Source organism: Apiospora hydei, assembly GCF_038363865.1.
Source record: "Apiospora hydei strain CBS 114990 chromosome Unknown utg000003l_segment0_segment0, whole genome shotgun sequence".
NCBI lineage: Eukaryota > Fungi > Ascomycota > Sordariomycetes > Amphisphaeriales > Apiosporaceae > Apiospora > Apiospora hydei.
In genome coordinates, this window is record NW_027117362.1 from 176,012 (window position 1) to 188,772 (window position 12,761).

At 53.2% G+C, this 12,761-nt stretch overlaps 2 protein-coding genes across 2 annotated transcripts; one reads left to right on the forward strand and one right to left on the reverse strand.

Annotated features, from left to right (window-relative positions):
- Positions 1–792: 792 nt before the first annotated feature.
- On the forward strand, positions 793–5,218 carry PG997_001832 (uncharacterized protein; the record flags this gene model as incomplete). Its single annotated transcript, XM_066806147.1, has 5 exons — positions 793–1,461; positions 1,517–2,165; positions 2,276–2,458; positions 2,518–3,006; positions 3,063–5,218. The coding sequence occupies 5 exons, from the start codon at positions 793–795 to the stop codon at positions 5,216–5,218; spliced, it is 4,146 nt and encodes a 1,381-aa protein (XP_066673443.1).
- A 2,058-nt stretch (positions 5,219–7,276) lies between these two features.
- PG997_001833 (uncharacterized protein) lies at positions 7,277–8,729 on the reverse strand (the record flags this gene model as incomplete). Its single annotated transcript, XM_066806148.1, has 2 exons — positions 7,277–8,152; positions 8,193–8,729. The coding sequence occupies 2 exons, from the start codon at positions 8,727–8,729 to the stop codon at positions 7,277–7,279; spliced, it is 1,413 nt and encodes a 470-aa protein (XP_066673444.1).
- Between the last annotated feature and the right edge of the window lie 4,032 nt (positions 8,730–12,761).

A 12,761-nucleotide genomic window follows, 5' to 3' on the forward strand; every position in this document is an offset into this window, starting at 1 on the left:
TAATTGCCAGAAGCAAAAACGCGCTAGGTTAGGTAGTGCTGAAGATTCACGTCGAGTTTCGCGTGTCGGGAACGCGCGGGGAGGCGCCCGTTTCTTCAACACCAGCGAATCTTCACCACCCACTTTCTCTCTCTCAATTGACTTGGCTGTTTCAATTAAACGACGAACAATCGCCTTGTGCTTCAATCCCTCTCATTCGTTTTCCGTTACTCAGCAAGTCGTATTTGTGACGTGCATCGAACAGGCCTGTTGCATACCAGCTGCATTCTGACTGACCCAAGAGAGCAAGCAGCAATCCCCCCACTTAGCTCGCCTGCCACCTCTAGATGACTTCGATTCAAAGACGCCAGACACAATCGCTGCAGGAGTTAGGGGAGTGAGGTGGATGTGAAGCCTCAGACTTGTGATAGCGACCTTCTTCTTGATCGTCCTCTTTTTGATTTGGTCATCTTGGTGGTCGGTTCGGGTCAACGTTGCCGACGACCAGCCCATCTGGCAACTTCCTTCGAAACATACCCAACTCTGGCGCATCTAGCACTTCGCAACTTTGCGATGCGCGCCTGCTGATTGTGATATATCTTTGGTGTTTCTCATATTGGAGATTCGTTCTAGATCTTTCGAATCTTCATATTTCAGCCAATACCCGTGATACGACCCGACTTGTTCGCTGCGATCGCCAGATCTCGTCGCAAAGCCTTCGCGACTTCTTTGCGCATACAAGATTCGCGTCGCATCGCATCGCACACTTGACAACTGTTTGAACCTGTCTTCTTCGCATCGATCTTCTTCGCCATGCCTCGCGACAAGGAAGAAACCAAGGTGGCGCCTCGCGCTGTGCGTGTCTTCATGCACGACCACAGCAAGCGGAATGAGCCAGAACACGCAGAAACGCTTGGTCGCTACCGGATGAACATGATGGAGAACGACACTTTCGCCGATGCTGGGCTCAAGGCCCTACAGAGGTTTCGTCAGGAGCACCCCGAACAAGGTCGACGGGTCAAGGTGGACATCATCATGGACAAGGAGTACTACAAGTTCGGACTGGATGAGACCCTCGAGACGCTGCAGGACGGCGAGCCCCTGCACATTTTCCTGACGGAGCCGTCATCTACCCTATCTCAGGAGACGCCCAAGACCCCATCCACCAAGAACAAGACCAAGTCTCCTCAGAGCCAGAAGGGACCTGCCACGCCAAACCATGCCAAATCTGCCAAGGGCACTCCGTCAAACCCGAATCGCCAGACTCCAGCTTCTGGTTCCGCGCTGCGGCCAAGCCCGAAATCGAAAGAAACAGCGGCAGCGCCGACACCTCAAATCGAGATCTCAAGCGACTCGAGTAACTTGAGCCGCTCGAGTAGCGAAGACACAGATTGCATCTTCATGGGCCAGACTCCTGACGGCACTCAGAAGACGGCTCCTACGCCCAAAGCTGGAAGCAAAGGATCGCAAACACCAACTAGGGTAAATTGTACCGTCCTGCTCGAAGCACCAGAACTTGGCTGACAACGTATAACAGGATGGATCGATAAACCGGAAGGTCTCTTCTTCGTTGCCAAACAACCGAACTCCTGTCCCAGCGGCCAAGAAGATCACCCCTGGTCACGAGCACCCTGTACAACCACAGGCGTCAAAGGAGCCGGAAACGTCCCTGCCGCCGAACTCGTCCAAGTCGCCCAAATGTACTCCTTCCAGTCAGAAGCAACGCCGACCCTCATCAAGTTTGCAAACTGCCCCATCAGTTCTAGCACATGCATCGCCAGCGAAAGCGAAGACCGAGTCGAAGACGCCTAAATTCCAGCCTGCTCCATCCCGAGCATCAACCTCTTCCTCTTCCAGGTCTCGGAACCAGCAGAAAGATGTATATGATGTTCCTTCCGACACCGACGATGGTGAATTCATTACACCACAGCAAGATACTGATCTCCGCGCCCGGATCCGAGCTTTGCAGGACGATGTAGTCCCATCCTCGCTGCTGCCACAGAAGGGTATCAAAGAGCAGACTGCGTCATCTCGCAAGCCACCGCCAACTCCCAAGGCCAAGGTCATTACTATTAAGGATAGCCAAGATTCTGTGTCGGAGGAATCAGATGAAGACGTGCGCATCATTGCCAAAACGCCAGACTCTTACACGGTGAAGAACACGCGAGGGACGCATTCTGTAGCCCGTAGGAAGGGAAGCAGCTCCCAGCGAGAGGCTACAAACCCCCTTCAAGCTCGGGGGCTGCTTTCCCCGGGTCGTCGCCATGTGCGAGACCCTCAACTTGCAAATCCACAGACCTGATCGAGCGGCTAGGAGAGCATAGCAGAGCCACGAAGAAGCGACTTGAGGAAGAGGCCGCGGCAGAAGAGGCAGCAAAGAAGGAGAAGGCAGAAGCTGAGGCTCGCAACAAGCGTGTTTCAAGCCGTGACGCTATTGACCAAATCAAGAAGACGACGAATCGCAAAGTCGAACCAAGGTGTAAGTTTTCAACCAACCAGCCATTGCTATCGTCTTTTCTTACTAACCATTACCGACAGCAATGATTGAAGAAATCCCTGATTCTTTCTTTGAAGACACCGATTTATCTGATGATCACTTGGGTGACGATATCATCAAAGGTCCTTCGCAATCATCGTCGTCGTTTGTAACTGCAGACGAAACTCCCCGGCCCGAGGTAAAACGCAGGCAGACTACGCCGACCACGGCTTTCACGCCCATCAACACACTGTACCCCAAGCAGCGAGAACAGACCAACTTTATTCCAACAGGCAAGACATTTGGGTTGAACTACCCGAAACATTTCCGAGACCGGTTCTCAGATGCGGAGCAATCGGACGAAGACGACGAGGCGTCAGTTGGCAGCGAAGAGGAGAAGTTCTGGCGTGGCGAAGTGCTGGATGAGGCAGACGGACTCCCGAAAGCTTACAAGGAGTACTCATGGAAGTACAAGACGTCGTTCGTCAGCTTGGGAGACCGTGGCTACACATATGTCGGGGACGGACCTTGGGAAGGCCTCATCCTCAACGGTCGGCACCGCGGCAAATACGTCTTTGGCTGCGAACCCCCTCGAATGCACAAATAGCCGAAGAAGAGAGGAACGCCGAGCCTCGAAGCCAACTAAGCAACCTGGAAGAGAGCGATGGTGACGACGACGAAGAAGAGAAGAACGCCGAGCCCGAAGTCAAACCAAACGACTTGGAGGAGAGCGAAGCTGGCGACGAAGAAGATGACGCAGAACAAGTTCAGCTTCCGCCATGCAGTCTGAAACTTGCGACTCCGAACAGTACGACTCCCACAAGTCGAAGGCAGACTGCGCAAGATGCTAAGGTCTCGGACGAGTCGGACCTTCGCTCTGCCGACTCTGAAGCGTCTTCAGTCATGATCAGAAGGCAGCTGGAAGCGGAATGCCCTCCTTCTAACCAGCAGCTTGGAATGCTCATGTCCTCCAGTCCATCCTCCAGAACACCCACCGCTCGGTCCAAGGTAGCGCCCACCCGATCGGCGTCGGCGAGCAGATACGATGACTCCCCCGACCAGTCAGATGATGATGAAGACACGCCGAAGCCCATCTCCAAGCTTGTGGTTAATAACTCAGGGTTGTCGGAGGGCAGGAAGGCTACGATCAAGAAGGTCACGTTCTCCGACGAGGTGAAAGGGGAGGACGATGATGAGACCACACCAAGACCCAAGCCACTGGCGGAAGTGAATGCTGAAACTTCTGAGAACTCCGAGGATGACGTGGAGGAGCGTGATGAGACCATCTTAGCACCCAAACCGCTGGCGGAGATCGCAGGGGAGGAGGCTTCTGATAATGAGGATGGGAAGGAGGAATCTCAAGCCTCGAGGGTTTCGGCATTGGACTATGTGCTGAAGGAATCACCACGCTGGCTGAACAACCTCACCACGACTAGTCAAGCCCAGGGAAGCTGGAAGGGCATTGGGCAGAGTTCGGGCGCATCTTCCTCACCCAGTAGGCAACGACAGAAATCTGAGTCTCCGTCGTGTTCTGCGCCCCCGAGATTTAGATCCTACACGCCGATTCCTCCACCCGTCATTCCGACTTTCAGAGCCACGACGCCAAGTCCGCCAGCGGTTGAGGATCGCAAGCTCAATAACAGCTTCGGCTCGGAGAGAAAGCGATTGGCATCCGAACCGCCCAGGTCTGCTACACCAGCGACAGCCCCGATCTTCAGATCCTTCACGCCCGCGCCGCCCAAGTCTGCCACGCAAACAACAGCCCCCGTTTTCAGATCCTTCACGCCCGTGCCACCGCCTTCACTACCAGCGTACCCTCGAGCAACACCTGCACACTGCAAGCCGTCAGTGGACAACTCGTTCTCGTCGCAGAAGAGTACTAGTGATGCGGTGCAGAAGCAGCCCGAGGTTCCTGATGGGCTCGAAACACCTCAGAAGAAATGCGACAACCTCTGGAACTCGATCCTTTCGAGCCCTGCTGCTTCGGAGGCAGCAAGTTCGAAGTCTTCTGCCAAGAAGCGCCGACGCCGAGATAGCGAAAGCAGACACAGCGAAGTGCCAGTGGAGGAATCGTCGTCCCGCAAGGAAAAGCACAAGTCGAAGCACCACAAGAAGAACAAGTCGGCGCGGAAGTCTCGCCATGAAGACCAGCAGCAGCAGCAGCAGGATCAGCACAGCCATGGTGATGGTGGAGAGACAAAAGCCACCCATTTTGGCGATGCCGAGTCTGTCGTCTCTGGCTTGAAGCTTGATGCCAAAAATAAGTACAAGAAGAAGTACAAGCACCGCAAATCTCTGGACGACTCAATACCACCGCGCATGTCGGTCAAGGTCAAGGTTGAAGAGGTTGAAGAGGATGACTCATCCCACAAGAAACCCAAGTCCAGCAAGAAGCACCGCAAGTCGCTCGATGCCGAAGATGCTCCCTCACGCAAGAAGCGCAAGCATAACCACGGTGATGCGTGTGCCCCCACAACTGCTGCAGCGAATACCACATATGCACCGATTCCAACAACAGCGCCGCCGCAGCAGGCCATGACCAACAAGCCTGGCTCGGCACCGATGACACCTCGCATTGTCGATCAGAAGAACGAAGAACACAAGCGGCCCAAGTCGCCCGCGACGGAGCCGAACTCACTACCACTACCGCGGCGAAACCGCAAGCAGAAGAACAAGAAGAATCGCGTGAGCTATCGACGTAGAAAGCAGGGGCTCAGTAAGACTGACAGTGTCTCTGCTACTTCGCCGTCGGTAGGCACATGAGGGCAACCAATCAAGCAAACAAGCAGGGGAAATTCATGACTCCACGGCGGTGAATGGTCCATGAATCAGACCCTCCTCGAGTTGATGACGACGAGAAAGAAGAACCGAACGAATGTGTGTACGAGTATGAGAGACCAAGGCGATGGGGCGTTTTCTCTTTCTTGTTTTTGAAGGGCCGCCCTTTTCACTTTTTGTTCGCCTTCAGGATTCCCTCCGCCTGGAAATGATGATACCCGTCAACCAACGAACGCCCTCCTTACCTTGCCTTTCGTGTACGAGTTGATTTCCCTCTCTCTTCTTCCTCGGTCTCATTCTCTTTGATTCGACCTGTACCACCAACACAGAGAATAGAGAAGATAGAGGAGAAACGAGCAGAGCAACAGAGAGGGTGTGTATATGTATATCGAGGGGGGAACCGGAAACGGACGGAGTTTCGAGACGGAAAAGGAAAAGGGTAGATGGGGAAAGAGAGAAAAAGACAGCGATGTTTGAGTGTACATTATTACAACGAGAGCCGAAAGATACTGGCACACATATGGAATGGAAATGGAAATGGAAAAGGAGTTGAGAGATCTTTGGAATTTCTACTCTCTCTGCCTGTTCTTCGAGCACAATCTGCCAGTGGACTTTGGAATTTTTGCGGTTGCATCTTTCTTTCTACCTGACTGACGGATGCCGTCGGGGAGTCAGTTCCATTAGATAGATGAGGTAGATAGACAACTCAGTCCTGGTGATGAATTGCAAAGATCACAAGAGTCACTTTCTCCCACCTTCATCTCCCTTTGCTACGTGTGCCGTTGCCCTCATACTTCAGATCAACGATACGCAATAGCAACAGCAATGCCACGCCATGTCTACCATTGCCCTGAATGTCTTCTCTCGTCCAAATACGTGTTCTCTTTCGTCCTCCACGTACCTACGATATCAGCCATCCATCTTCCCTCCTCCATTTTCTCTCCCAATACACAGGGTGGGTAGGTGTGGACTGCCAGGAAGATCTGCTCAATCATGCGAACACATCCCAACCCGATCATTCAGTCAATCAGCATAAACTTCCCAACATTCAAAAATAAACCAAAACAAATGATATGCCCAATTCGAAATCGTCGTGTCGTTAGTTCTATATACATACTTACCTAGCTTAGCTGGCTCAATGAAAGCGATGTCGATCCCCCTTTTCTCCCGTGAGGCAATTGAATTGCACCATGCCATTTGCGGGGTGGATGGATGGTTCGGTTCAGGCGCCCTCGTGCCATATCTTGTCTGTCAGTAGCTGCACTGTTTTCCCCGCACCAGCATCAGAACATCACCACCCACCAAGACCAAGAATCCCTTGACGTTCCACGAAGTCGTCGGTTCCAAGATCGATCCGTGGCGCAAATGGAGCGTCCCGAAAATCCAGGGGTTTCAATCAGGCATCAGTGCATCCATCTCTCTAGAACATATCTCGACAGCCCTGCCCACACGAAGGCAAAGTCGAGTTCATATCTGATACGCACGTTCAAGCAAGGCAAGCAAATCATCACAAATCACCAAGTCCAAGAACCAAGTTCGGTAGTCAAATGTAACCCTCAATTCTAGCATGCTATACTAGGTCTATTTCTAAGATCACCAGTCTTTTCGTCTTTGTCTTTTCTTTTCTCCGACTTGTTCCTTCGTCGTCATGGTGGTAGCGGTTGGTAGTGGTGGTGTCTATTTTCAGGGTGTAGTAAAGGAAAATCGCATCATCGTTGGGTAGGTTAATCAAGAATTCGCAGCCGCATGACCAGAAAACATTGCAGTTTGCAACTCCAAAACTCCAGACGCAGAATCGCCGACACATCGCGAAACATCCCATTTAAAACCACGGTTGATCTTCAGGTCCCATCCACACATCGTGTTCGTTCCCTGCTTGTCATTACTCCTTTTTCCAAGCAAAGTCCGCCAGCTGCTTGGTTTTCACGCGGCTTCCGTGCATTGGAAGAGACAGGTCGAGGTGCCACACACATAACGATCGAGATCAAGACGTTTTTGCTTTGCTTGTTATCTCGTTTTTCTCATCCGCTCAGTTGGACAGCATCATGACGCAGGAGCGGCCATCTTGGTAGCCTGAGTGCCAATGTTGTTGCGGTTGCGGAAGAACAGGACACCCTTGCCCTCGCCCTGGGCGCCCTCGCTGGGCTCGACCCACTGGCACATGCGGGCGCTGCGCCACATGGCCTTGAGGAAGCCAATGGAGCCGTCCTTGACGTCGGAGCGGTAGTGGCGGCCCATGACCTTCTTGATGGCGTCGCTGGCCTCGTCGGCGTTGTAGAAGGGGATCGTCGAGACGTAGTGGTGCAGCACGTGGGTCTCGATGATGCCGTGCAGCAGGTTGCGGCCAATGAAGCCGAACTCGCGGTCGATGGTGGCGGCGGCGCCACGAACGTAGGTCCAGGACTCGGCGGCGTAGTGGGGAAGCGAGGGGTCGGTGTGCTGGAGGAAGGTGATGGCGACCAGCCAGTGGTTGACCCAGAGGTAAGGCAGGAAGTACCAGACCATCATGTTAGAGGTGCCGAAGGTCTTGCAGAGGAAGAAGAGAACGGTAGCGGTGATGGCGATGCCGATGTCGCTCAGCAGGATAAGCTTAGCATCCTTGGCCTCGTACAGGGGGCTGTTGGGGCTGAAGTGGTTGACGCCGCCGCCGAAACCGTTGTGCTTGCCCTTGCCGCGGCCCTCGCGCTGGCGCTCGTGGAAGTTGTGGCCGGTGACGTTGGTCATCAGGTAGTTGGGCCAGCCGATGAGCTGCTGGCCGATCAGGTGGAGCAGAGTAACAATGGGGGTCTCCTCGCCAAGCTCGGTGAGCTCGTGGACCAGCTTGCCCATTCTAGTGGCCTGCTGCTCGCGGGTGCGGGGCAGGAAGACCATATCGCGCTCCATGTGGCCGGTGGCCTTGTGGTGCTTGCCGTGGGAGATCTTCCAGGAGAAGTAGGGAACCAGGAGGGGCCGAGTGGACGATCCAGCCGACGGTGTCGTTGAGGATCTTGGAGTTGCTGAAGGCCTGGTGGCCGCACTCGTGGGCCAGGACCCAGAGGCCGGTGCAGAAGAGACCCTGCATGAAGGCGTACAGACCCCAAAGGACGACGCGAGCGGGCATGCTGGGGATGATCTCAGGCGTCACGTACTTGTTGGCGAGGTAGAAGTTGGCCGAGACGAGAGCAATGTCGCGGAAGACATAGTACAGACCGGTGACGGCGGAGCGGTTGAAGCAGTGCTTGGGGATAGCGTCATGGATGTCCTTGATGGTGTAGTCGGGGATCTGGAACTCATTGCCGTAGGTGTCGATGAGCTTGCCGTGGGACGTCTTGACGTCCTTCTCGTCGAGCGACGACATGGAGGAGAGAGAAGTGGACGAGGCCGAAGCTCTAGGGGAGTCGATGGGCGAACCAATGCGAGTCGAGGGCGACGACATGTCCGACTCGGTGGTGGTCGAGGTCATGGTACGACGAAGCGCAGGGTTCTGGCGCGTGGCCCTTCCTGTCGTGGAAGCCATGGTGTGGTTTGTGTGTGAGTATGTGTTTTTCTTCTTTGTCTAATGAAAGAGGGAAAGAAAGAAGTGTTGTTGGTATTAGTCGATGGTGTTTTCCCCAAGATCCTTCCTTCTTGAAGCGAAAGGTGGTTTGGTTTTTGGGACCCTGTTGGCTGAAGGGTGTCCAGAAGGTCTAATAAGTTCCTGACTTCAGACCAAGAATGAGACAGGGGGGAAGGAGTGTCTTAAAGGACAAACAGACGACTCGAAGGAAGTACTTGTAGTAGTAGTGCAACCAGTGAGGGACTGTATAACTGCAGAATCGGACTTTTCGAGGACAGAAGGGGAGGGCAAACGGCACCAATAAAAAGAAACGACGAAACAGTGAATGGAGAAAGAGGGTCTGGTGAGTGGCCACTGCAGCAGGTAGGTAGGTATCTCCTGTAAGTGAGTGGTACAGTACCAAGAGTGGTAGTGGTAGTGGCAGCGGTAGCCGGGGGATTGAGTAGCAGGCGAGCCAAGGCTGGTCGGTTTCTTTTCCCTTGTGAGCCAATTTGTTGGGGGAACTGGCGGGTTTGGGACGGAAGTGGGATGGACTCTTTTTTTTCTTTGATCAGTCTTGTTTCTCACACACACGCACTTGTCGCTTCCTTTATTTTCGTGCCAACGGCTTCCGGCTGAGGTATTGATGTAGGTAGGTACTGGATGTAGGTAATCTTCGAATTGCAGTGCAGACTGCAGAGTTAATCAATAACTGTACGAGGGTACAATCTCCAGGTAAGAAATAACCAATTGGCCGATGTATTGATTCAGGTACCTCCAGGTGCAAGCAAATAACTTCCGAACTGAACCAGAGAAAAATATCGGGACAGAGTTTGGGATGGAATGTACATGCACCAACCGCGGCTCGAGCAAATCCACCGTCCTGGGACTGGACCGCGAACAAAGGCCAGGAAGCGCTGCGTAAAACGGACCTCAGAAATGGTAATGTGCAGAAAAAATTAAAGATCCATCTATCAGCGCAAGCCTCGCTGTGCTTGCTGAACTTTGCGTTCGTTTATGCTTCAATGCTTTCTCTTTCTCTCTCGCTATTCCTTCCTGGCGCTGAAGTAGAGAACGTGGAACGCTTAATTGCTTCCAAGCCTCGTATACTGGTCAGTCCTCTTGGCCATGTGTCCGTCCATTGATCCATGTGCCATGTATCGGTCGGTATACTTTATCAATCAATCATAGCGAACGCTACGCTACAGAGGAAATGACCCGCCGCCACCTCTCCTTAATGCTCACCATCCCTACAGGATGCATACCTAGACCGTGCACGGGGAGAAAGGGAGTTGGAAGTTTTTTTTTTTTTAAAAAAACAAAAAAAACGAAGTGGTTAGACTGATCTGGGCAACTTTTAGCTGGAATGGACAGACCACCCAGAGCCAGAAGGGGGGCGAATACAGGAGTCTCGAGTGCAGCGGTCCTCCCGACGGTCGTGTTTTAGGGCGCCCACAAGTCACAACAGCATGCCCAGTAACGGAACGAAGAAGCATCTCGCCGCCGATCACAGGGGGCTTGGGGGCTGGCATGGCTTATCGAAGAAGTCGAGACTTTTTCCCGTCGAGGATTGCAGGTGCAGGTGCAGGTTTGGGCTGGGCGGGGGTGAACCAGCATGCTCGCATGGCCAGCACCCAGTTGCCAGCCTGGAGCCTCTGGGGCAAAAACCAAGTGAGCACAGCAGCAAATACAGTATCGTACATACGGTACGACGGTATCACGAACGTGGAACCCGAGATACAGAGACAGGCAGACAGGGGCCGATCTGTCAATGCCTATCAAGTATCCTGGTTCAAGGTCTTGGGTCCCCTGCCCGTCTCCAGAAAACGACGGTTGTTGGGTTCGGTCCAGTTCCGCAAGTCTGGTTCAACCCCGACAGCCGTTGGAAAAAAAGCACAGCAGACAGTCGCACCAAGGAGATAACTAGGCAATAGTTCGGCAAACAGAACATTTTCATTTTCACAATTCCCATGTGTCAATCGGTAATTCTCGTAGCTCTCTCTTGCCAGCATCAGCGTGGCATACATCGAGCAGAGGTCAGCCTGGCCGGTCGTTACCATCTTCGGTGGCCCTTCTGATCTGTACATCCATCCCGACCGACATTGGCTTTTCCAGCGCTGCACGACATGTCGGGATAATGAGGGATGATCCAAACCGTAAATCAAATCTGGCTTGCAAATCAAACGGACAAACAAGAGATGAGGATGAGCCGCCCATTGCGCATCCCGAAAACCACACACAGGTAAGACATGCGTGACCGAGACATGGACAGGAAAAAGCATTGACGTGTCACTGTGTGGTTCCCTCACCGCCCTCGAACGAACTCAAGCCGTGCTGCCGCGGAAGGGCTAGCTGGTTAGAGGGGGTTTCTGGGCCCGCGTGGCGTTCAGTTGGCACTTCGATCTTTGTCTGGCGGGTCTATGTACTACCTACTGGGCTACCTGGCATGTGAAAACGAGAGAGGGCGACAGTGTTGCAAGCAAGTCAGTCAGTCAGTCAGTCAGACAAGTGTCAAGGCCCCTCCAGGTCCCACGGGTGCAGATATGTAGTTCTCTAGCCTGCTCAGCCCTCTGCAGTAGCACACAAGGCTATCGATCCTTCGGGTCGAGGTGAAGGGAGTGATCGACAAGGCGGGCTGGCACGAAATGATCTGATATAGCACGATGGTGAAATGATCTTATGAGATGGGAGGCGAGGAAAAGTATGGACTAAGCATTGCTGAAGGGCGGTTAGGTTGCCACGCTGCCAGATCTGGAGAAGGGCCTTGGGGCCTGCTGTTTCTCGGCGTTTGCTGGCAGTGTGCAGTGTGCAAGTTCTGTGATGTTGAACTTTGGGGAATGGATACAACGTGGGACGTGGGGGGAAAGGAGGGACCGGAATGGGGCTTTTACCCGCCCAGCGCTACTGCAGATCTCCATGTCCGTCCGATACGGGCAGCAAGTACCCTTTGTAGAGGTGGGCATCTTGCAGTCAGTGCTCCATCGTCACGGCAGACGAGGCTATTCCGAGATGTGGAAAGCAAGCAGACACAGGTACGGGCATTGCGCCTGAACTCGACCTTGGGGTATTTAAGCCAGGGGTTGGTCTGCTATTGCTTGGTGCTCATGGAAGCTGGATCTGGGATGCCCGATAAGGATTAAGGACTGGAAGATGCAGGGTCCTGATGTGCTGCTTTTGGAGATGGATTTATGGGATGAAATGGAACCCAGTGCCAGGGAAAAAAGGAAGGAGTGGGGTTTCTCTCTCGCTGGTCCCCGCCTTCCTGCAATTCTCACTCAATTCTTTTTTTCTGCCAATGGCTTCTTCTACCAGGGCCCTGTGCGGAACAATTATTTTTTCTGTTGGGGAAGCCGATCAGATGCAAGGTCCAGCCCCTCTTGCCCGAAACAGATAATTGTTGAGAGCTGAGGGCGAGCCAACCAGGGCCTCCAGGGCCTCCAAAGCAACGACAGGGTACCCCCTTCTGCACGGCATCCCGGACTATGGCCCGAGGCTACTGCGAATGAATAATTGATCAATGAATCTGATGTATTCTTGAATACCGAGCACTAGGGGATATATTCAATTGATGGATTCGACTTATTCAGTGCATCGTGGTTGCACGTGTCAGCCGCATACCTCCAATTCAACAACACCCGTAGAATGCACTGCTCATCAACAGGAAGAGTTTTCGGTCATGTCAGATGCATTGATTACACCATGATGATTACCTATGTATTGAAGATATATGCCGGCAATGCGTGTAATGTATGCCAACACCACAATGCCAAACTCAAAGAAACAAGAATTTCGCATTGGGCTTATTCGCAAGCCAGGCCAATGGGACAGGCACACACCAAGCGATGTCGCAAGGCCAGTCCGTTTTTCTCTCACCACTCGGCTCTCCAAACACCAACGTTTCCCCGGCATCATTGTGAGATTCATGCAAACATATCCTATTTGCTACCAGCTTGGCATCACATGCAATTCCGCCAACTGCATGACTCGGCGATTACCGTTGCACCGTTCTAGATG